The sequence below is a fragment of the Poecilia reticulata genome, chromosome 15, assembly GCF_904066995.2.
Source record: "Poecilia reticulata chromosome 15, P_reticulata-male-v2, whole genome shotgun sequence".
In the NCBI taxonomy this organism is placed as follows: Eukaryota; Metazoa; Chordata; class Actinopteri; order Cyprinodontiformes; family Poeciliidae; genus Poecilia; species Poecilia reticulata.
In genome coordinates, this window is record NC_088844.1 from 6,735,659 (window position 1) to 6,760,221 (window position 24,563).

Genomic DNA, 24,563 nt, shown 5'->3' on the forward strand with positions numbered 1-24,563 from the left:
CAGGATGATGCTCTAACAGCATGAATAAAGCGGGGCGAGTGCTGGAGCCGAAGCTGCAACATGGGCGTGGGTCGAAACGAGCGGGATGTAATTTCGCGGACATAGTACGGCAAAAAAGAGGACCGTGCAAAAAAGTCAGAGTTGTGATCTGAGCTCGGGTTCACTCGGATTCACCACACGCAGCACTTTCCCGTCCCTGACCGGAATGATGGAGAAGGGCGCGTTGCAGCAGCAGCAGCAGCAGCAGCAGCAGCCTCTGTCCAAGAGCGCGGAGCGTCCGGCGGAGGATGTCGCCAAAATCCCCGACGAGGAGCTGCTGAGGTGGAGCAAACCGGAGCTGGTGCGGCGGCTGCGCCAGACGGAGACGGAGAAGAGGGCCGTCATCGTGGAGCACGGCAATCTGATGCGGGAGGTGAACCGGAGGCTTCAGCAGCACCTCACGGAGATCCGGAGTCTCAAGGTGAGGAAGAGTGGGGAGGGGCCCGGGGAGCAGAGGAGCAGCAGCAGGGGCCCCCTCAGGGTTTCAATTCGTTGAGTTACAGGGGGAGCCAGGGAGCATGCTGTCAGGGTGCACATCTGTGTGGAATGTCAAAATGAGTCGCTGCAAACACATCCTGTAGAAGTATTCGCACCACTTCAACTTTTGCCACATTTCTTTCCCTCCCATGTTCCAACCACAAATTTCCCTCGATTTTATGTGACAGACTCAAAGTAGCACTTCGTGATTTTTTAAAAATTCTTCAACTAATGCAATAATAAGAATTGGCGTGCATTTGTTTTCAGCCCCATTTACACGGATACGCTTGAATAAAATCCAATGTAAGCAAACTTCAGAAGCAGAGAGATGTTGGTAAGAGTTGACTTGAAGATAGATGGAGCTCAACACGGAACGATAGCGGAAGATGACGACCTGTTGGTTGGAGACGAGGGTGGAAGTTCACCTTCCAGCAGGACACCCAGGTTGAACACTTACAGGGTGGTAAGTGTTCAGGATTTGGATCAAAGGAAGAGTTGAAATCCAGCTTAAGAATCTGTGTGAAGTCTTTAAACTGATGTTCACAGATGTTCTCCATACGATCGGAATGAGCTTCATCTGCTTTGTGGAGGAACAAACATAGATGTCCATACAGACTGACGTAGTCTAGATCACATGGGTCAAACTCAAGGCCCGGGGGCAGAATCTGGTCCGACATAGCTCTTTATGTGGCCCTCTAGACTAAATTACATCAGTAAGTCACTCCAGTTTTTCACAAAACCTCAAAAATGTACACAAAATCAACAGATCTCCACATTTCTTTCTGATTTTACTGCAGGTTTTTCTCAAAATTGGTCAAACAAGGGGTTTAAAAGTCACTGCTGCCTCAGGCTTACTTGACATCCAGTTATAATCTGTGACCGATAAAACAAGAAATAAAGAACCAGATTTGACGTCATACTTTAGCACAAATATAAAAATTTCTTACAAATATTTCTAAATTGGCATCGCAAAATGTGATTTTGATTACAAAAGCCACCAAAACAGTCAGAAAATCCTGGAAGGTTAGCTATTTAACAATATTTTAACAGTTTAATTGGTTTTATTTATACATTCTGGCACAACTGGCCCTTTAAGAACATTCAAATTTTTGATATGGCCCAAAATGAAGCTGAGTTTGATAGCCTGGTCTGGATGTTTAGAGCTGGTAGAGACCAACCCAAAAAGCTCTGCAGCTGGACCTGTAGCCAGAGCTGGTTCTAAGTGTTGGCTCTTGGGGACTATAGATGGACACATTTTAAGATTTTCTCTATACTTAAAAAAAATGAAATGTAAACTTATCATTTACCGTCCACTTCACAAATATGAATTATTTTGTGTAAATCTGTAACATAAAATCTCAGGTGTATTGGGTTGTATCGCTCGGTCACAACTTCCTGGAAGGGGCATCGGCTGAGTCCCTGCTGCCAGTAGCTTCCTGTTTTCCTTCTATAGGTGATCCATCTGCCACCTGTGCTCAACCCATTCACGTCACAATCATACCTGTCATTTGCACAAATAAATTTTAACCTCATAAAGGAACGGTGGAATTCAGTATTGTAACGTGTGAATCACATGCAGCACTTTCCCGTGCTGCGTGTGGGGAAAGTAAAGCCTGGCAGACCACCAGGCTTTACTTGTGCCCCCACCAGGCTTACGATTGCTTATTTATTAGGTTTTTTTTCATGTCTGCAATTTTTAAGACTTTATAGTTAGTGTTCAGGTATTAATCTTCCAATAACACATAATCAAGTAATATTTTCAAATTTCCTGTCAACTTTAAAAATGTTTTAATTCAAAATCTCAACGGACCGCTGGATGAATGACTGCAAAGTGCCCCAACCACCAGACTTAGCAAGTTTTCTGAAGGAAACCTTGTTTATACAAAACAAACACGACAACAGGTCAATCCAAATAAGTGAAGATTTAAAAAAAACACAATAAATTTTATCCATTTGAACATTAAATGTCTTGTTGCAGTGAATTCAATTGAATGTAAGTTGAAAAGAATTGGCAAATTATTGTATTGCGTTTTTATTTATGTTTTACACCATGTACTGAAATTGGAATAGGCCAGTGGCTATGTCAGGACAAAGAGGCAAAACGTCTGCTTTGGCTGTTTTCTTTATGATGTTTTTCTGTAGGTTGTTATCGATTCTCCATCTGGACTTATCTTGAGAAATGTCAGCACAGATATTTAATAGTTTGATCAGATATTAGCTGCAGGTTCAGTTTCACTTTAACAGCAAAAACCTACATTTGTCCTTGATCATTTTATCCAAACAGTTCAAAAGGTAAAAAAAAAATTGTCATTAAGGTTTGGGAAGTAGCTAAAAATATTAAGCGGAGAGGCTCGTCTGTCAGCAAATGATCAGTCACAACAGAAATGTGCACGTCATTCCCTGCTTATCTGCTCTCTATTTGTGTGTGTGTGTGTGTGTATGCTGGCTTTATGTAAACCAGGACGTGAACCAGAAACTGCAGGAGGACAACCAGGAGCTGCGGGACCTGTGCTGCTTCCTGGATGACGACCGGCAGAAGGGGAAGCGGGTGTCGCGGGAGTGGCAGCGCCTGGGCCGCTTCAGCGCGGGGCTGATGAGGAAGGAGGTGGCCGTCTACCTGCAGAAGTTAAAGGAGCTGGAGCAGCGGCAGATGGAGGTTGTCCAGGAGAATCTGGAGCTTAAGGAGGTGTGCTTTATGCTGGAGGAGGAGCGAGCCGCTGCCACAGCTGGAGGAGGGGCCCACACCCAGGGAGATCCTGGCTGCAGGAGCTCAATAGACAGCCAGAACAGCCTGTCTCAGCTCGGAGGGGGCGGGCCTACACCTGGCTTGCTGCGGGACGTTGGCGATGGGAGTAGTACCTCCAGCGCAGGAAGCACGGATAGCCCCGATAAACCACACCACAAGTCACCTACCCTGAGCTCCAGTGCGAGCCCAGGATCAGGGCCAAGGTACTCCTCCTTGGAGAAACATAGAGATATGTGTGAATCTCCAGATAGGAGAAACAGCTCAACCCCTGAGTACCAAACCTTCCCTCAGTCTTGCCGCCCCCGTGGCGGCTCCCTTATAAACCTAGCACCCTATGGGCTTGGAGGACCTTGGCCTGAAAAAAACAGCAAATCCCCCACCAGGCTACCTTGTGCCTCCAACTCCAAACCCTCCAGCTCTGAGCTACTAGCTCAAAAACCATTTCTGATGTCAGGGCACGCGTCACCAGGCTGCAGGAAGGGGTCGGCTAAGTCCAGCCCAGAGCTGAGTCAGAGGAGGTTCCAGGGAGACAATCTGGGGGCTGGCTGCAAAGGTCCTGAAGCTAAGCAGCCCACATCAGGGACCCTGGAGTACCTGAGGAAAGGCCGGGTGATTGTTGGGAGTCCAGAGTCTATGCGGCACCATCATAATTACCATCACAGCCCTGGAGGGGAGAACAGCAAGGGAAGGCACAGCAGCAGGTCCCCGGGCAGGGAGAGGGCTCAGAGAAGGGCTGTTGGAGAGGAGATGAGCCCCCATCATCAGAGTCTGTACAACGGTAGGCGCATTCATTCTTAAGTCATATATTAATATTACTGCTAAATTATTGCTAAATGGTTGCTAGATTTATCATTAGAAGAGATGCAATAGTCAGAATTGTATATCCAGTTTTCAGTTTTTGCAAAGCTTCGACCTGCCAATACTAATTTTGTTTGATTCAGATGTTAAAGGAAGATATGATAATAATGAATAATGAAGCCTAGGTGAAGCAGACGAATTGTTCGATACGTAATGCGTATCGAACAGACGGCACATTATGAACAGTTCAATACAGATACATGTATTGCAGCAATCTTAATATGTTAACATACTTATACATGTGTGTGTGTGCGTGCGTGCGTGCGTGCGTGTGTGCGTGTGTGTGTGTGTGTGTGTGTGCGTGTGTGTGTGTGTGTGCGTGTGTGTGTGTATTCACGTATATACTGCACTCCTACAGGAATACTTTTCTCAGCTTTGTCTCTGCTCAGTCAGGAGCAGAGAGAATCAGCAGCAGCAGCCAGGAGCTGCTTACACATGCACATTATTGCCCTTGTGCCTTGTTATCTTATACATTCTGGACTGTGCATAAACAAACAAAAAAACAGAACAAGAAACATATCGGCCTTCTGAAGAGTCCTTTTCTGATTTTAAAGCACAGATGATGTTAATCATGATTTGGTCTGACAGACCAGCAGTTGATGGCAGCTTATCAAAGCAGAGTCGTGGAAATGTCTTGATAGCTGCCTTGTGAAAGAATGGGAGAAAAACATGGTCGTGTGATGCATTTAGCTCGTCCTGCTCGTTTGAACTGATAGCATTATTAACTTCAATCAATTGAGCCAAACATCTAAAACAATATACTAAAATATGTCAAAATGATATTGATCATCTTACAACACTAATATAATTCTGTGATATTAGTGAATAGTATTCTGTTTTCTACATGTTCTTCATTCTGTTGTAGTTGCAAGTAAAGACGCATTCTGAAACTAGTTTTTGACTGTAATCAGGCATTTTATATCTGACTTGACCAAATACAAAAAGAAAATCTCTTGGCAATCAGTAAACTCACTATTTAGTAAATTGAAGCTACCAGTTTTCACTCACAATCACAATCTTTTGTGTTTCTGTTGTTACTAAGTGGAAAAAATCCAGGAAGTTAAAGTTAAGTATCTTCAGAGTTGGTGAGTTTCTTAAAAATGTTTAAAGCTTTAAAGTATTTGCTACCCATTGAGACAAATCTTCGGTTCATTCAAACTACGAGCCATTCTATCCTTGGACAAGACATTTCACCCGTCTTGCCTGCTGGTGGAGGTCAGAGGGCCCGTTGGGGGTCAGAGGGTACGGTGGTCTGCCTCGGAGCAGCTGTGGCTTCAATGTTGCTTTCCACCATCGGTGGATGAAAGGCTGAATGACTGATTGAAGTGTGAAGCACTTTGGAGATCTCTGACTTGTTAGATCACCATATAAATGCATGCCTTTTACCATTTAACGTTATTAAATTTCTAATTTTATTCTTAAAGAGAAGGTTGATTTGGTCAGGATCGGTACTAAAAGTTCAAAGCTATATAAAGAAAACGACAAAGAAGAAAACTGAAAGTAGTCACTAAAAGATACTGCAGAAAACTCACTCAGTCAACAATGATTATAGATCTGCTGCTCTTATGGTGCGTTCACACCAAACACGTTACGCAAGTCAAAAATGCGTCCGACGCTTCAGGTTCGATGCGTCTGCACTTTGAATCCAGATGCTTGACATTTTGCTCTACACCTAGCGTTTTGCGTGTCTGGTGTGCATTCAAAGTCTATGTGGAGGCGCGTCGAGAGCGTGTCAGCTCTAGCCGTTGTTTTCTGTTGGACACGTTGGACGCTCTTGATGCGTCAAACACTCAAAACTCTCCAAACAGTTCAAATCACACTGCGCTAAATGCTTGAAACGTGCCGCATCGGCCCTCGACGCGCCTCCACATAGATTTTGAATGTAAAGCAGATGTTTGGTGTGAACGCTCCATTACATTCCACATCATGAAGGTCCTGGAGAAACTCCTGTTTGCCCACCTGAGTAAACAGACAAGCACATATCAGGATCCTGTGCAGTTTGCTTATTGCCCGTGGAGTCGGAGGTGAAGACGCCATCATATACCTGCTTCAACAAACCCACTGTCATCTGGACAAAGCAGGCAGCCCTGTGAGGATCATGTTCTTTGATTTCACCAGTGCATTTAACACAATTCAACCTGATCTGCTCTGTGAGAAACTCCAGAAGACACAGGCGGAGGCCTCAACAATCACCTGGATCTATGACTACCTCACAAACAGACCACAGTTTGTGAGACTGAAGGGAAGGACTGTGCATCTAACAACAAGATGGTTAGCAACACAGGAGCACTGCAGGGCACTGTACTCTCACCATTCCTTTTTTCTCTGTACAGTTCAAGCTTCCAGATTGGAGACTGATAATGGGAGTCAGACTCCCATTATCTACAGAAATACTCAGATGATTCTGCAATTGTCAGGTGTATCAAAGATGGACAAGAATCTGAGCAGAGAGAGTTGGTGGACCGCTTTGTGGCATGGCATTGAAAGAAAGAACAATGTCATGTAGATTTGAGGAGAGGAAGTGTTAGGTCAAATCCTATTTCCGTCATGGGAGAAGAGGTGGAAGAATATAAATACGACACATTTTAAGATTTTTCTCTATACTTAAAATAACTGTCATGAATTTTGAATTGAATACGAGTTACAGCAACATTTATTTTCTCTTTGGGATCAATAAAATACTTTTGAATTTGAATTTGTGTTTGGTGCATCGTTATTGGAAGTTTGTTGACAACTGGGTACTTTAGCTTCTAGAAATGTCCTTCCACTCAGAAGCAGTTCTTAGAATATTGCATCCAGGGAGAAACAGTTAGAGGAGACACAGCAGCACATGTGCTTTTGGACGTGCCGCCTAAAGGCACAGCATGACTCCTTTAGTCGTGTGCGTCTCCAAAATAAAATCAGCTGGGCTTCTGTCAGCTTCCAGACAGCTCGCAGTTGCTCTGGTACGCTGCACATTTACATTTAATTCTGTCTTTTCCTATCTCCCTCTCTCACTGCTGTCACCTCTTGTTTCACAGTAATCTGTTTGGAGCAGCGTGAAGCACAGAGCCAGACAGATATTGGTTTATAACCTATAGACCCTTGAGAATTACATCAGCTGGGCCGCGCTGCTAAGTAAATTCCCAACGATGCTCGCACATTTCCCTCAGTCTCAGAGCACCATCACCACAGCCATAGATTGGGAATGAGTGCTGTACGTGTGTGTCTGAGCATCGGTTGTTCATATTAGAGTTCTTGCAGCACAATGTGAAGCATTCAGAGGAAGATTACAGTTCGGAACGTGCAGTCCTTTCTGCGGACCAGGGGACAGGAGTTGTTGATCTGATTTATTACAAAGGCTCTTAACAAGAAGTGCTGGAAGATTTCTCGGTGAAGAAAAGTAAAATTACCAGGCCTTGCCATCTAAGCAATAAGTAGTTCATAACAGGTAGGCCACAGCTATGTGAGCAATAAAATAGTTTAATAAACATGCAGGGAAGGAAATGTTAGACTGATGAAGATGAGGTTTCCCTGTGGAGGGTCAAGCCATCAGAAATGCTGAAATGAAAATTAACTATGCAAATCTTCATTTTTACTTATAATCGTAGTTATTTATTTCCTTCACAATGTCCATTCACAGTCTCATTTCCATTTAGAACCAAATAAATCCACCATAACTGTAAACTAAGCACAGCAGCCACACACAGCCCCTTACCATTAGCAACACCTGAGCAGAATTACTTGATCTTAAGCAACCACATCCCCTTCCAACATACTTAGCACACAAAATGAAATACACCCCCTAGTGGGCATAAACACAGGAACACAAGATAAATGGCTCCTCCAGCTCTGCTTGTGGAAGTAAATGTGTTGGGCCTCAAGTTGACAATTCTGACAGACAGGACAAGTAAAATACAAAAAACAGCTGCAGAAATATTTTATAAAATAGTTTCTATTAGCAAAAAGGGAAACGATAGATATGTGTCATAGTATTCACAAAATCAATCATTGTCCAACATATCTTGCATTTAATCTATAGGTGTTAATGGTTTTCTATTGCCTTTCAATATGTCCATTGCTCCTGCACAAGAAGATAGCCATCTTCTGATTTTCATCCATCTCCTCCACCTGTCATTGTTTCTACTTTGATTTATTCTTTCCGACATCACATGGCTCTCTTTCTTAGCAACCCCATCTTTGAGAGCAGTTCCCCTCTTCTTGGTGCTGCCTTGCATGCAGCCAGTGTAAATCTTAATCAGGGAGCCTCCATCACAGACCAGTACCTTTACAAATGAAGGGTCTTTAACTTTGAAGGTCTGTCTCCACTGCAGTCGCTGTGCTAAATAATTCAATGGGCACCAAGCAACTTTCCGAACTTATTCTGTTTATAACAGTTCATGTTTTTACTAAACAACTGACCTTGAGATGAAGAAAGACAAGACTATTAGCCTCCATCACGTAGGACAGATCGAAATAGTGATGGTGCTAAACTACCCCAACCTCCACCTAGATCTCCCCCAGCTCCCACCCATCTCACTAACTGGTTAAGGTTGTTCTGCAGTGGCCAATGTACTCTTGTTTTAGAGGCTTGCAGGCACAATTGTCTGTCGCATGGAGAAAAGGCTTGAATGAAGCGCTGTGATAGATGTGTTTTTATGCTGCTTGGAAACCACTGCACATAATAATCAACAAAGGAAGTTCAGACTCCGAGGTCAGTTCTGGACTAACAGAACAATGACTGATGCTCAACTCCACAGCTCCACAGGACACAAACGGTGTTCCACAGTATGTTTATTTCAAACTCAAAAATACTTTATTGATCCCAAAGGGAAGTTAAATAAGTTGTTTAATTTGTTTTAAATGTTATTTAGACATGTTCCTCTCTATTAATTTCCTATTGGGCTTTTGTGATGATGTGATGTGTTGATTGTCCTCGTCCAGCTGAGCGATCAGAGTAATGGCAAAGTGCGCAGTGGGTGTATGCATACAGGCGAGGCACAGACACATGCATATAAATGGAACATAGAAGTCTGCAATCCAGTTATGTAGCTGAGGCTTAGCGCAAGTGTAGTTTATGGACGAAATGGTAAATAAATTTATGGTCTCAACAAATGGGTGGCAGAATGCACCATGGCCTATATATATAGTTTCTGTGTGTGACAAAGATGACAAATATTCAGTCTCTTGCATGAATGTAAAAGCTCGACCTAAAATCTCGACCTAAACATGATTGAGATGCTTTAGCTGGTCAGAAATGCACGCATGTGCAGCTCAATCAGGAAAATACTGCTAAAAGTGGATCGACAAACTGTTGAGTCATGGTGTGCGAGATTTTATTAGCAGTCAGACATTTTCTTTTTTTCAGTGATTCTATGTACTGTACATAAAGTAGTTACTTCTTCTCATCAGTTTTTCTTAGCGATCAAAAATAATACACAGCTCAATAAGAAAGTCAAGCGGCTCATCTAATGCTTATAATATGCCTAAAAAATTATAATGTTGTATCTTATGTAATATGAGTGACTGTGTGTGTGCGTGGTGCGTGTGTGTGTGTTTCTATTTCTGTGTAATTTATGATTGGAGGTCCTGTGAAAGACAGACATGCTAACTAGGACAGCAGCTGCTTCCCTGCCATTTTATCTCCTGTCAGCTTTGAAGTCCCTTTTTATCTTCAATTATGCCAACCCCAGACCTGCAGTGACCACCTCACACACATGCACACACACGTGCACACACTCCAGTCATACACACATGCAAATGCTCCTAATGAAAATATCTTGGTAAAAAAACGAACAGATGGGAAACAATAGTGTCCAGGTGTCAGCCCCAAGCATGTTCCTCTGTTATGTATTCAAATTAATGCCATACTGTATATGCACTTTGCATGAAAGTGTGTGTTTGTGAAGAATAAGAATTGGATTCATTGACCTCTTTCTAGTGTGAATGTGTCCTTTGATGGTGGACTGGGTGCTTCATCCCTATTTAAAGACATAAACCATTTCTTCTTTGTCTTGGTGCTGTTTGATGAGATCTGCTGAACACTTTTATCTGGCCTGTATGCAGTGATGTGATTCATATATCCTGAAATAATTCCTAACAGCTGCAAGACTGGGTGAGTCTAGTGCAAAGCTCTTTTAGTAGTTGGTAAAACTAGAAGCGTGTCGTATGAATTTACCATTCAGTCCTTTTATGTGTGTATACTACGTACTGTGTTGCCTTTGTTTACCTGTAAGATGTTATGCCTGATAGTATCTGTCTTTTGTATGAAAATATCAAGAACGAATGGAATTCCTAGCGAATGCAGAATATTTGTATAAAAGATATTTAAAGTGATCAAGTAAAAATACAGCAAACAATTTTTTCATAGTGAGTGAATGTTCAGAGTGAACGTTGTGATGTTTGCTGGACACCAGGTCCTAATTTTCGATATTCGACTTTCAGACAGCATTCACCGAACGACGTCCAAGCGTCCTCTTCCTAAGTCGTGCCTGTTTCTCCATTTGTCAATGGGCTTGACAGACACAGTAAGGTGCACTGAAGCAAAACAGAATACACAGCTGTGCACCAGACCAGAGTCCTGCCCAGTATAAGAGAGAGAGAGACAGTAGAGTGTGTCTCTCTGACAGGCTAGACCCTTGGGACACAACCAGAGGCGTAAGCAGGTCACCAAATGAACAAGAGCTGGCTGAGTGTGTGAGAGATGGATTGAGTGGTGGAGCAACACAGGTTCATCCAGAGAACCTTTTTACTTGTCAGGCTACAATATTTACTGTCTTCAAACACTTAAATCAGAGCCATGACACATTCTAATTGTTGCTTGTGGTGACTTTTGCAGCACTGATATCTGCTGGCTGCTGCACCAATTCCTGTCGGACTGTAAAGCTTTGGGACAGGTAAGCCTTCTATCTGGCCACACGATGGAGCCAAATCACCATCTAGCTTGGCCAGCAAAACCTCTCAAATTTCCTCTTGATTGTGACTCATTGCCACACCTTCACAATGAAGTATTTTTAAAAAAAGATATCTTAAAATAATTCAGTCCTGCGCCTCCAGGTCAGTTGGGGGTGCAGCTTTGCAGTTTCTTCAGTTGAAATGAGAAAAAGGAAGAACTCCAACAGGAAGTCTTCTGTTTCCCAATGTGGGAAACAAAGTGTGGTGCTTTTCTCCAAATCAAAGGCCATCCACTCCTTTCTATTGCTTTGAGTCACAAAATGTGTACATTTATTAGTTCCTTAGGATTAAAAGACATAATTAATATCATTCTTGTCATAAGTTGAACAACTTTTGACATGCTTTATTGTCAGTATAGCTAAATCTTGTCCGACTCCATCTACGGATAAATTAAATGTCATTTTTGAACGGGTGAGAAACATTTTCCTACCATAGTGTAGTACTTCTATCTAGCCATATGATGGAGACAAATCCCCATGTACAACTTGAGCCAGCAATGTATCTATCATTATTCTGAAACTGTGTTTCAATTGAGTTCTGTGTTTTGAGGAAAATGTATTATTTATTTAAAGTTTAAAATAACTTTAAAGTTATTTTAAACCTTAAAGTTTAAAATAATGTAGATCTGTTCCCTCAGGCCAGTTGGAGTCACAAGTTTGAAATTTTTTTAGTTGGCAGTGGAAAAAGGGAGAAATTAATATTTAATGTGCAGTAGGTCAGATGTGTCTGCTGGAAAGACACATCCCTGCTTTCTGTTGAGTCAACAAATACGTTGAAAACAGTTGTTCGTTACCTTCTTGTCTTTCAGCTTTGACGCCTCCTGACCAGGACACGCCTGTTGATCTGATGCTGCTCTGGCAACACACACACATGCACACACACCACAGAGACAGAGAGAGAAACGGGAGGGGGGTGGGGGGGGAATGGACCAATGTTTAACTGGGTGGATAGATGGTTGAAAAGGAATCGGCGTAAAACAAAGACGCTGAAGAATGAAACACGGCCACTGAGAGGTGAAACTCTGGAAACACACATTCTGCCCTTTCTCCTGTTGCTGCTAATGCTACTATGCATCTCTACTAGGTAACAGTAGATGTTCGTCGTGTTGGATAGGTGAGGACTTATCCCTTCTTTGCCAAAAGAAAGAGAAAGAAATGACTAAAGCTGCTCAGAATCCTTGTTGCCAACAATATGGTTCTACCTCTTTTGACAGACAGGATCCTCATAGAAGACGCTCGATACGCGAAGCAACGTCTGATACTAACACTGAAGGTTAAAAACCCCCTCAACAGTAATAACAGCTGGCATTCGAAACACTGCAAACACCTGGGTACTAAATAAGGCTCCTTCTTTGGAACAAAACATACCTTTAAAGCACAAACTCTAATTCAAAAGATATTTTCTCTTGCTGCATTGGCCATCATCATCAGGCAGTTTCAATAATTTTGTCCTCTAACAATAGGCAATGGAGATGTTGGTGCAGGAGGTTCCAAAAAGACTGGCAGTGTAAGGACAGGGGAAGTGTAAGTGTGGATCAGTGCAAAGCTCTTTTTTTTAAATTATAACATATTGTTCAGCAAAACCGTCTTGCTACTGTAATCAATCAACCCATTTGTAGCTTGTAAGCAGATCCGTAGATACAGCCTATAGCTCACGATGCTCCTTAAACATATTAATAAGGTCTTATTAATATGCAACATTCTGTTAACTATTTTATTGTTCATAAACCAATCTGTCTGATAATGTTAATATGAGTTTTAAGAATTTATTATTTTCCTAAACATTATTGGATATTTATTACAACCAAAACAATTGTATGTAAATTTGAAGATCCATTCATATAAAACACTTAATCTTGCAGGGCAGTGAGAGACCTGGTGGCTTCTCCAATGGCCAAAGGGCGAGAGGCGGGGTACGCCCTGGACAGGCTGACAGTATTTGGTGAAGGTATTGATTACAGTGTATCCACATTTTCAGGTTTGGTCATTTACGGGCAGAATGGCCAAATATATGGTCAATATGCAGAGCATGAATGAATTAAACATCTGAGGTATACAAATCTACCAATTAATGAAGGTGAGCTGTCCTGTCCAATTGCAGTATTGGATACACTTATACTAGGATAACTTCAATATAATATTTATGCAACACATATTGTAATGTCGATTCAATTTTAATGTTTATTAAAAGTTTACTGACCTCTCAAAGAGGATTTCAAAGCCTAATTTTGGGACTAATCTCTTAATCTGAAATAGGGAAGGAATTAAAAGTCTTAAAATCACTTGGACCCATTAACTTCCACCACCAGAACCACCATTGAAGAAATATCTAAGTTCCTTACTGTAGTCTAAAGTTGAGTTCCTTTCACTTAAGGAACTTACATGACAATTGCAGCTGCGGTTGCCACATGCCTTGCTGCCTCTCAGCTCAACATAGACAACTGCTGTTTTTGGCCACAAGGTGTCTCTGAGACCAGCAGCTGTTATTTCTGACCCAGGTCATTTAACATCCTGGTCGTTTCTGACTTTGGATTCAGAATCTGACTGGATATTAAGAGGATCTTATGTTTAAAGTTACTAAATGCCACGGAACGCACAAGGATGTTTCTGTGGCCACAGTCTTGCTCATCTTTACAGAAAAATAGACGAATTATATATTTGCTTACAATAAGAACAAAAATATTTTTAGTAAACAAATCTAGCGAATGATCAGTCAGCATGTGCTACTGGGAGAGGAGCAGGCATGAGGATAGCTAATAAAAAAATCTTTGTTGTTTTTAGGGATTCTTCAGACTAGAGAGAAGAAAGATGTCAACATTTTTCTGTAACTAATTTTCCCATTCACACTTTTGGAGGTTTATGGGCAACATGAGAATTAAGGCTGCAGTATGTAACTTTTATTTAAAAAAAAATACAACAAAAAAACATATTCTCACACATTTGTAACATATTTGAGACAAATAATCTGTGAAAAAAACAACAACAACGAGCTCCTTTTACTTCTCCCAGTGCTTCCAATGCTAATTAGAAACAACTAGTCAGAGCCAGAAGAAGAGTCTTAGCTTAGCGGAGTCGATCATCCCTCCTTCACTCCCTCCCTTTCTCTCTGCTACAATAAAAGCTTCAGAGCCTGTTGTGAATGCTAAAGATATTCAGCATGGCCACCGATGACGGCGGATAAACGGTTTACCTATATAGGAGAATCGTTACTCTGCCATTAGCACATTTAGCGTGAGGATGATTGGCAGTGCTAAGACTCCTCCTGGCTTTGATTGGTTGTTTTTGACTGGAAGCGGTACATTTTCTCAGACAGAAATAGCAGCACAACCTTTTCACAGATTATCTGCTTCATATTATACTGCCACAACATGGTGATGGTTACAAATATGGAAATATCAGATTTTTTATTTTTTTAAAAATAAAAGTTACATAGTGCAGCTTTAATTAATTCTGAGGAGGTGATGAGCAATGATCTTTTGTACTATAGGAATGGTAGTGTGAAATGAATGCATACCCCTTCAGTTTATGACATGCATAATCTGATCTCTTTTCAAACCTTGTAAAGAAATCATCCATAATTGTTACTACTTTATTTATTCCCTAAGCCTGACTTCATACTTCTTGGATATCAAATTCAAACCATATGTATTTTTGTATAGCACAAGTAGCAAAGGATAAGTACAAAGTTATTCTTGCAGATTAAAAATGAGGGTACAGATCACATTATCCAATTACCAAAAACAACATTTCTTTTTGATAAACTCATAGTTAGTCTGAAATTACCAACGTAGTCACATTGTTTAACAGAACTGTTCCAAATAATGAAATATAACAAATGTTACCAGCATATCTTACCTTCAGTTCTCAGACAATGGATGTGAGATTGGAAGGTTTGTGTACAACTTCTGAAAATGTAGCATTTAGTTATGAGCACCTTACTCCGCTGTTTTTCCACAGGGTTACAACTTTGTTTTTTAATATTAATGCTTCTTGTTAAGCTTTTTTTTTTGTCAATATTTGCTCCTATGTCAACAGTGCTGCAGTATTATAAACTTTGTGTCAGCTATCCTAATGTGTGGTGCTGTGCTTGTGTGTGCGCCATTTTGTGCACCTCTGGGTCGGTGACAATGTACCTTGAGCAAGATTTTTATAAATAGCAAGCAACACCACGTGTGATTGGACAACAATTACATGTTGCTCAACTCAACATGTAATTTAACATGTTACAGTTCATCTTTTGAGTTACACTATTTTCTACTTTTATTTGTTTTTTTATGACTCTGCTGCTTATTGTACAAAAGAGCAAAGCTCTTTCTTTCAAAAAAGCTAGATTGTTCAAAAGTTCTTTGTACCACAAGAGCTTTGCTCCAGATGTTGGTATCAAAAAAGAACACTGTGCCAATATACTTATAACTCTGTAAGAGTAAAAAAAATGAAATTCAGATTTTGGCGTATATACTCCTTCAGTAAATTTCTTTAATGAAGGTTTGAAATCCACCTTGTGGAGAGATGTTTTCGCAAATGTGGGGTTCTACTAAGAGGTCATGAACAGTAAATATTCTACTGGTAATAGATAAGCTAATAGCTCTTTCATCAAATTTAGCTAGTAAGTACACATGGGGGAAAAGAAATCCATACTCAAATATGTCAGCGCAGATTTGGTGAAACAAGTTCACCAAACTATTTAAACAGGCATCTTGTCTGATTATGCAAATGTCTGTTTTTATTTCTTGGAACGTATATTGATCTGCTGAAAAATACTGAGGCATTCCCAGTTCATATTGCTTGACAGAGCTGTTCCTATTTTATGAACTCTACAGAACACAGAGAAATATTATCACTATTGGCCTAACATTCAGATGGCTGAGAATGTAAAGTTTCTTTTAAAATAAAGTAAAAATATCTAGTTATAATGTACTAGTTATGCGAGTTCTTTTAGTCATCGGCCATTTTTTCCTAAAAACATTCACACAAACACCCACGTATGCCATTATTGCATTAACCTCCAAGAGTTCCCTGGGAAGGTAGCATCACTGCGAAAGTCGGCCTTTCACAGTGATGTGTAGAGTGTTTTTCACTATTTATTTACATGACATAAATTAGACATATATCATGCTTTATAGCTAAGTGTTTACGTAGATCAGACCCTTTTTCATTGTTCTTAAATGTGTCGACATGTGAGTGTGTGAAGCTTTTTCTGACAACAGATAAAGCTGCAGAGGAGGAGTTTTACTGTTTTGAACAAAACAAAAACTAAGTGTCTATCTCTCTGCCCACAGCCCCCATAGACTGCTTAGTAAGGGATTTACTGGTCAAAAGCTCTTTACAGAACCCCACTTTAATAAGTCGAAACAGTAACTCAAAATGTAGCCCGCCTATTATTAAATTAACTTCAAGCTGTCATTTACAGGAAGACATTGTTGTAAACAGGCTTCTGTGAATTTTATTTTAAAAAAGTTAACAGTCTCTCCCATACTCTTTTGTTCCCATAAAAATTATTCATCTCACTAAGTAACAGAACCACATTTAATGTTTTCCTCACTGGGATCCATGTTGAATGAATGAAGCGTTCCACACAGAAACGCTTCAGAAGTCTGAACCTGTGATTTATTTGACAGATGAAGCACAGGTACGCGTTATTAAAGCTAAGGATGATTGGCCTTAAGTCTTGGAAGTGTTATATGACAGGAAATAGTTTCTACCTAGTTTTCCATCTCCTGAAGAAAAGGCAAATCCTTAATTTATTTATAAGTGGAAAGTTTTGAGGCATTTCACACTGAAGGACATAATTCTGCTCTCGTCTGATGAAGTCGATTTTGAGAAGGATGTGACGTTTCTGTTGGACCATATAAAATCATTGACAATAATGTATGTGCAGAGACCCGTAGATAGACATATAATCCTGAGGTAACACAGTATAACCTCCCGACTCTGTGAAATGTTGTTTTTGTAGATTTGGTGAAACAAGCAGGAATTACTATATATATTGAAAGACATGTTTTTAAAGTTTAATAGTAGTAAATCTGCTTTTATATAAATATTTACTTACAGCCATTATTTTTGACTTGTTGGTATTATATAATCACAATTATATATCCAGAGATCTATGTATAATATATGCTAATAAACTATCTTTATGTAGAAAATGACTCGTTATTTCCAAGTTATTGTGTATTGGTGTGGATATGTGTTATTAGGAAAATATTAGCACCTTCATGGACACTGAAATAGGCTAGAAATGGTTTGCGTCAAGTGGTGTGTGATGTTGGTCATCCTGAGGTATTTCTCTTCAGCGGTCCATAGCTGTTTTACATTCAAGTCACACACTAAAGAAATTAACAGGAATTAAAACTCAAGACATTACATAGATTTTTTCCAAGTAGGTTAGTGGTTTCAACCCCTTTTTTTCCTGTTAATTATGATTTTATATCTACAGCTAACGAAAACATAATTTCAAATTTGTTGCAAGGTGACATGTTGCATCAGCAGGACTCTAACCCAGCGGTTCTCAATTCTCGCAATCATTGATTGTAAGAGGCTTTATGGTCCCATATGGTTTATGACTTTTTTTCTTAGACTTTTCATAATTCTGAAGTTTCACAGTTGTTTCAAAATTAGAGCATTTTAGTCCACTATACTTATAGGTGGAAAAGGTCAGAGGTCTGTCCAAGGTCTACCCAGGTTATGAGTACATGTTCCTGGGTGTGGCTAGCCCAGCCATGTTTATCCCTGAAGACATGCTTGGAGAGGAAATGTCTCGGGTATAACCAGGTTTCAAGGATATGCTTTTTTGAGAGTGTTAAAAAATGATACATTTTGGGACGAATTCGTTATATTATAATGGTGGAAAATGTCAGGATTCTACCCCAGGTCTATGGTTCCACATAAATGTTTCAGGCTGACGCTGGCTGGACAGCCCCCCAAAAGGCATGGTTCGCAACTGAAGCACGGTTGGTAATGTAGATGAAATGGCCCAGTTGTAACCAGAGTCTGAGAACATATTGGTATTTGGAAGAATATTAAAAAAATTGTCAATTTAATTGTTCCCAAATGTCCCAAAAAGACCCAAGAAGCCAGCTTTTTCTGAAACTTCAAACAAACCTCGTGACTGCATCAATGTATGACAGAAAGTGTATGCCAAATGTCAATTAGCCTCTGGAGGTCAGTTCTGACAGACATAATAAAAAAACATTTTTGATGTACAAAGGCCCATGTGGCTATATGAATCCAACGAATAAAACCTACCAGCCTATCAACACTTAAAAGAATATAGCTCCAGAAACCTCTGCATGTGTGGGGGAAACCAATCTGTTGCACAGTTTAGCCTTCAAGACAAAACACAGGGCAAACCTGACCCACCTCTACCGGGGTCCCACCTACAGAAAGTGGAGGGAAACACTCTTTTAAACGTAAAAAAAAAAAAAAAAAACCTTCATAAATCACATTACTGAGAAAGAAAGAAGGAAAAAAAAAGAAATGACCATTTAAGAGTAAGCATGTAAAGAAGATACCGATATTATGGAAAACCTTCCTTGCGCCAGTCGCTTCAATGGATGTAACATTTTTCACGGACAATTTTAAAGCACTTGAGACAGTGGATCCACAAACTGAGGTTTCTGACAAACGAACCCAAGTAAGTGGCCTGGTAGAGAATGTACCTGGGAAAATCAAAGTTATAACAACTCCCAAATCCCTATGCCTTGACTTTATCCTTGTCCACTTGGGCCGATTACCGACGTTCAACAACACGTACAACTTCTTCAAGAATTGTGAAAAGCAAAGGCATCCCTATGTGAGGAAATGGACAAGAGAACCTTGGCGTAGAAAAAGTATGAACGCTGGTTGACACAGCTCCGTCTTTATGAAAAGAAAATGGTCTCTGTTCAAACACAGACAGTTTTACCAGATAGCTCAAAGTTGAAAACAGTCTATTCAACAATTATAAAGACAGAAGAGGAAAGCACCCACAGTAGTCTACAACATGGGTCTCTGATATCTTTTGATTTATCAGAGTTGCTGACTAAGTGAGGGAAGTCTGGGTCTCCCTAGTTAGTTTTGGGTTTTTCATGATAGCCTAGTTTTATTTAGTATAGTTTTTATTAGTTATAGTTGTAGTTATAGTTTTTTTCCCATACTTCTTTATAAAAATGTAAGAGCTTCATGGTGGCAGGGATGAATCTTATTTTTGATAGTGGCCGATTTTGTGTGTGCGTGTATATATAGAGAGGAGGCAGAAGTCGAAAAACAGAAACAGGGTCATGTCCAGTGGAGTATCCGACGCGGGCAAAGCAGGGAAATCCAAGACAAAACGTGGTTGTGATCGTGGTCAGGCAAAGGAGGAAACACTACTGTGATGGCCTGGGTTCAGGAAGATTTTATGCTGCGGTACTTCCATTCAGAAATAAGACAACTGTGTCATAACTGTGGGGTTTTTCCAATACGTAAAAACAATCCAAGTGCATTTACTTCTCAATCTTATCACATATTTATGAAATGGTTGGATCAAAATCTTATAACTCCATTGGTGTTCAAGCTATCTTCTAAAATAAGCTTCAGTTAGTTAAACACCCTGTCACATTAAAGGATAAATGAAAAACTGTTCAGTGATTATGTGTCTTGGCATAGTGACTCTTTGTTCTGGCAGACTGAATTTCCCACACATAGAACACCACCTAGTGGACAAATTGAAACAGTACACATTTTATAACAACCCATATTTGCAGAACCAAGATGGGACAACCTTTTATGATTAGATTTGAAGCTCACATATATATGCTAATCAGTGGCGTAAAAAGTGGAAGCGCCATGCTACAGGGGGCGCCAGAACGAATAATGATTCTGTATTTGACAGCTGTTTAAGCATTGAAAACAGCCAGTAATGAGCATATGTGTCTGCATACACAAGCCACTTCTTTTTTTTTTTAGTACACCTGTTGAATACTTGTTAAAAAATAGTGAATAATGTAATCATATTGGATATCTGTAGGGTCCTAATCATAGTAAAGACCATAGTATTAAGATTTAAACCGAGCAAGTGACCTTGAACGTTGCGTGATTGAGTTGGTCTGAGATTTTCAAAAGCTCCAAGTATACTGTGATTTTTATGCTTGAAAAGTCGAACAGAATGTCCAGGAAAGAGAACAAATAATCATTAATCTGTGGTTGTGGGAGCAAAGACATGTTGAATGAATAATTGCTGGAAGTACAAGATGTTTTCTGAGCGATATATTTTACTAAAACTATATGCACATTATATACAGGTAACAACAAATGATGTACATTAAAACTTTGGTTTAAAAATAAAGTACATATTAAAATGTATTACTGAAGAAACATCTGACGTAAACCTTTGCCAACTTGGAGACAAGCTTCTAATCTGTAGCCTTTCTGGTTGGTTATGTACACCAGCTCCATCTCCACATCACAGACAGACAGACGTGATCTGATGGGTAAATGATAACTGGGAAACAAAGGAAAAATATCGTACAGTCCAAGATGTTTAGATGGTCCTGCTGGACAAGCACTGGTTGACTACTTCCAACAGAGACGAGTTCTCCAAAGCTGCTGCCACTCTCTCTTTGTCTGCCAGCTGTTTGTTCACTGCAGATGGAAAAAAGTATACATTTCTGTATTGTTCAGTCTGCTTAATGTCACAAAAGGAGCATTGATCAAGTTTTGAGAAATGCTTTATATCAAGCATTGCCAATCGATTGGCTTTCAGTTGGTGACTATTGAAAGCAACTCCTTTCAGTGGCCACCAATTTAAGCACTAAAAATCATTTGAATCGGTCTTATGTAAAATCTGTATTTTATATACGAGATTCTTAAGTAAAGAATCTCGATTTTGGGTTTTCTCTCTCAACAGTTTGATATGCACCTGTACGTTCAAATATTTAATGTGCTTTAACATGTTTCTACCTGCTTCTTCTGAGGCATGAGTTCCAGGAGTGATGTGAACATCAATCTGAGTAGTAAAAGAGAAAGTCTAGTTAAAATAATAATAATAATAATAATAATAATAATAATAATAATAATAATAATAATAATATTGCAGTACATTTTTTATTTACCAACCAACTCATAAGAGCAGATGATATTTAATGATCATCTTCTATATCCAAGCAAACTTACTTTGAACCTGTCTGGCAAAGAGCGCAAAAGCTTGACCTTGATGGACAGACCAATGAGAGTCGCCATGCTGCAGTGGGGGATTGTGGGAGTGAACTCGACACTCACAGTACTCTCTGTATCATTGACCTGAAGATACAAACACAAAAAAAACACACCAAAATTCAACTTGTATTTGTGAATTTACTCAGAGCAGCAGAGGAAATTACTTTGTTGAAGTTGAAGATTCTTCTACCAGCACACTTCCATAATTTGTGGATCAGACCAACCCTGATGAGAAAATACCAATCTGGAATCTGAAGGACCCTAAGGATCTCAGGTCAACTTCCGGAAGTGCGTCTACTTTCTGGCCAATGACAAAGGAAGACATTTGTCATTTTCTTTAGATTTTGTCGCTGGCAAAAAATATCTTTCTTCACATTTTGAGAGATCAAACATCCATTTGGAAGGAAGCATCATCGACGAAGTTGAGAAATTTAATGGAATCAGGCAATAGGTGTAGCAGTACTTTACTAACCACTCATTGGCTGCATTTTCATGTGCGCAAGTCATAGTCAGCACTATACTAATGTTGGAAAAACACAATTTAGAGATTACATTTGGTGTGATTAAATAACAAACTAAATGAAAATTATACATAAATAATTTGGACACACGATGAGTCATTACAAATCACGGCAGCAACGGATGTAAACAGTTGCACATAATTCAGCCTTGGCGCTAAAGCTCATCATAGGAGACGCTGGCGTCTTATTCAGGCCTTATACTTGGCCTGAATAAACGTTTTGGTGAAATTGTAGTCTGCAATTTTACAGAAGAGCTATGGATACAACATGTACGAATGACAACTTTTTATGGACTGCGTATTGCTGTGAAAGCTCTGGTGGAAATAGACGCACATTGTCTGAAAAAAACAAAAAAAAAAAAACAACCGTCAACCTCCTACCACTTCCTGTCGTCTTGATCGTTTTCACCAGAAGTAACATCTGGCTGTTGATCACGTGACAGTGCGTCTCCAATGGAGTTTTGCAAAACACATCTATTTCTATATGACGGAAAACCACTTAAAACATTTTGTAGAAAGACAGGTTTTTTTTTTTAAGTTGCCTTCTTTCCATTAAGTAAATTTATTTTTTGATTTCAATTTGCACAATTGTTCCCTTCAAAATATAGGGTTAATATATAATCAGAAAATTGAGCTCATTTTATTTTATCACACGAGTAATTGCTTTTTGCAACAGGCTTGCTAAAACAACTAGCAAAAATACCCTAGAATAAATACAAAATTACTTCTGAAAGTAATTGGCTGTTTCGGTTTCATTTCCTGTTTCAGAGTAAAAGGGGCTAAGCACAAATGCACGCCACACTTTTCAGATTTTTGATTGTAAAAGCAAAATAGACAACAAGTATAATATTTCTTTAATTTCACACTTAAGCAGAACTCCTCGTTCGTCTGTCACATAAAATACATTGAAGCTTGAGGCTGAATCTTTTTCAGAACCCGTTAGTGATGAAGGTTAATAAGAATTTAAACACGAACCTTAACTCGAACCTGCTCGACCACGTTGAGCTCCTCCAGAGACAGCGGGTGCTCCGGGTCATTGATGGATCGGATCAGATGTAGCACAAGTTAAAGAACATCAAACATTTATTCAGCATTTATTCTGCATGACAAACTTTTTTTATTCTTATGCATCAAATAATATAAAGTAAAGGCGGATGTTTAGTGGTTTATTGTTTGCTATAAATTTTATCTACTTTAGGACCTTTCTCAATTTTGCTAAGTTACATTAAATACAACCTGAATTGCAGAACATTTTCATCATTTTTTTTAAAGGATATCAAATATTTCCCTGTCGTCGATGGGGTCGTGAACGTCTTCGTCCTCTTCGGACGCTGTTAGCATCCTGTCCACGGAGCGCTGGAAGATCACCGGGTTCGCATTCTCCAATTGGACCCCTCCGGACATTTTCACCTATATTTTATACGCCTTTAAACGGAAAATATATGTATATATATATATATATTATAAACCGTCGTGCTGCGTTGTGCTGGAAAGAGCAACCTGACGGAGCACTTCCGGGTTTAGCGGAAACACAACGTCAACGAGAGCGTCTTAAAGGAACAGAAGAATAAAAGAAGATGAGCTTCAAAGGCGTTCTATGTTCAAAGGTACTGCCGCTGTTTCTGATTTTAGCTAATTTCGACCTAAAACAGCATACGTATTCAGCATTTACCACACAAACAATGTAAAAAAGGCATATTTATTTAATTAAATTAAATGCCTCAACAAGCGCCTTCGAGTGTCCAAAAAAAAAACAACAACCAAAAAACACAAAGCCACATTTACCCAACATGTTTGCCAATAATACCTGTAAAGGTAAGTTATCAACAGAAGTACACTTTTTTGGAAAAAAAACAGAAAGTTAAAGGCTCAGTCTCTGCTCCTGAGCTCAAAAAATAATTTCTCAGAAAAATTTGCAGAAACGCCTGACTATTAAATCAGAACCAAAACATTACTGTCTACGTCAACTCTGTCAAAGACGCAAAATACCTTAAGCCTTAAGGTATTTTGATCATGCCTAAGCTTTTCCTTTATTGTTTTATTTTACTGTAAAGCAACTGAAATGACCTTGCAAATGAATGATTTTGTAAAAATAAACTTGTCTCTCTGTTCTACACTGATAATTTTTTAGAGATGTTAATCTCTATTTTAGATTAAACATAATTGGTCACGGTGTATTTTGGGCTTGAAATACATGGTGTAATTTTTCGGTTTGTACTCTAGATGGCAGTCTTTTTATTCTAGCCTGACACGCACCATGGCATGTTTGTGGAAAACCCACAAACAGGTAAGATGTGCTTAAAACACAAACCCATTGTCTAGACTTGCTTATCCGTGCAGTGGTCATTAGGGTACGGTTTGGACAGTGTAATTCTGCAGAGCATACAGTTATATTCCATAAAAAAATCGAACATTATTGAAAAGTCAATTTAACTCAGCTCAGTAAGTGAAACCCATTCCACACACATTTATGCACAGACTTATGTTTCAAGGCTTTGTTTCTGTTATGATTATTTCCCACTTATGCCGACATTTAGAATACTATAAGCCAATAAACAAAATCTTAATATGTGAGCTCTCTCTCTTTCTCTCTGTCTCTCTCTCTTTTCTACCAACTGGATGACAAAAGTCATCAGTCTGGTGCAAAATTGTTCTTTTCTTTTGAAGAATGATTTTGCTTACACAGACTTCATGATTCATTTTATTTGTTGTTTCTGTTGTTTTGTTTATGTATTTTGGATATTTAAAATGTCTTCCATTTCCAGTGTTATCCCTCATGCCATAAGACTACTAAACTCCCGTTTAACATTTTATTGTA

At 39.5% G+C, this 24,563-nt stretch overlaps 2 protein-coding genes across 2 annotated transcripts; one reads left to right on the top strand and one right to left on the bottom strand.

Moving 5' to 3' along the window:
• Positions 1 to 139: 139 nt before the first annotated feature.
• Positions 140 to 14,462, top strand: LOC103476507 (uncharacterized). Its single transcript, XM_008428911.3, has 4 exons — positions 140 to 460; positions 2,978 to 4,040; positions 10,938 to 10,995; positions 11,862 to 14,462. The coding sequence occupies exons 1-4, from the start codon at positions 206 to 208 to the stop codon at positions 11,875 to 11,877; spliced, it is 1,392 nt and encodes a 463-aa protein (XP_008427133.2). The 5' UTR covers positions 140 to 205; the 3' UTR covers positions 11,878 to 14,462.
• Positions 14,463 to 20,262: 5,800 nt separating this feature from the next.
• ciao2b (cytosolic iron-sulfur assembly component 2B) lies at positions 20,263 to 23,285 on the bottom strand. Its single transcript, XM_081616249.1, has 5 exons — positions 23,021 to 23,285; positions 22,721 to 22,798; positions 21,184 to 21,309; positions 20,971 to 21,016; positions 20,263 to 20,652 (listed from the first exon to the last, which is right to left on the bottom strand). Exons 1-5 carry the CDS (start codon positions 23,147 to 23,149, stop codon positions 20,552 to 20,554), a joined length of 480 nt encoding a protein of 159 aa, XP_081472375.1. The 5' UTR covers positions 23,150 to 23,285; the 3' UTR covers positions 20,263 to 20,551.
• Positions 23,286 to 24,563: the final 1,278 nt, after the last annotated feature.

Excerpts from the sequence above, each read along its gene's own strand:
- ciao2b (XM_081616249.1), bottom strand. The coding sequence starts at position 23,149 with ATGTCCGGAGGGGTCCAATTGGAGAATGCGAACCCGGTGATCTTCCAG. Across the intron at positions 21,310-22,720 it reads TCGAGCAGGTTCGAGTTAAG|GTCAATGATACAGAGAGTAC; the intron begins GTTCGTGTTTAA and ends TTGTATCTTCAG. Across the intron at positions 20,653-20,970 it reads TCATGCCTCAGAAGAAGCAG|TGAACAAACAGCTGGCAGAC; the intron begins GTAGAAACATGT and ends TTCCATCTGCAG.
- LOC103476507 (XM_008428911.3), top strand. The coding sequence starts at position 206 with ATGATGGAGAAGGGCGCGTTGCAGCAGCAGCAGCAGCAGCAGCAGCAG. Across the intron at positions 461-2,977 it reads CGGAGATCCGGAGTCTCAAG|GACGTGAACCAGAAACTGCA; the intron begins GTGAGGAAGAGT and ends TATGTAAACCAG. Across the intron at positions 4,041-10,937 it reads TCATCAGAGTCTGTACAACG|CACTGATATCTGCTGGCTGC; the intron begins GTAGGCGCATTC and ends TGACTTTTGCAG.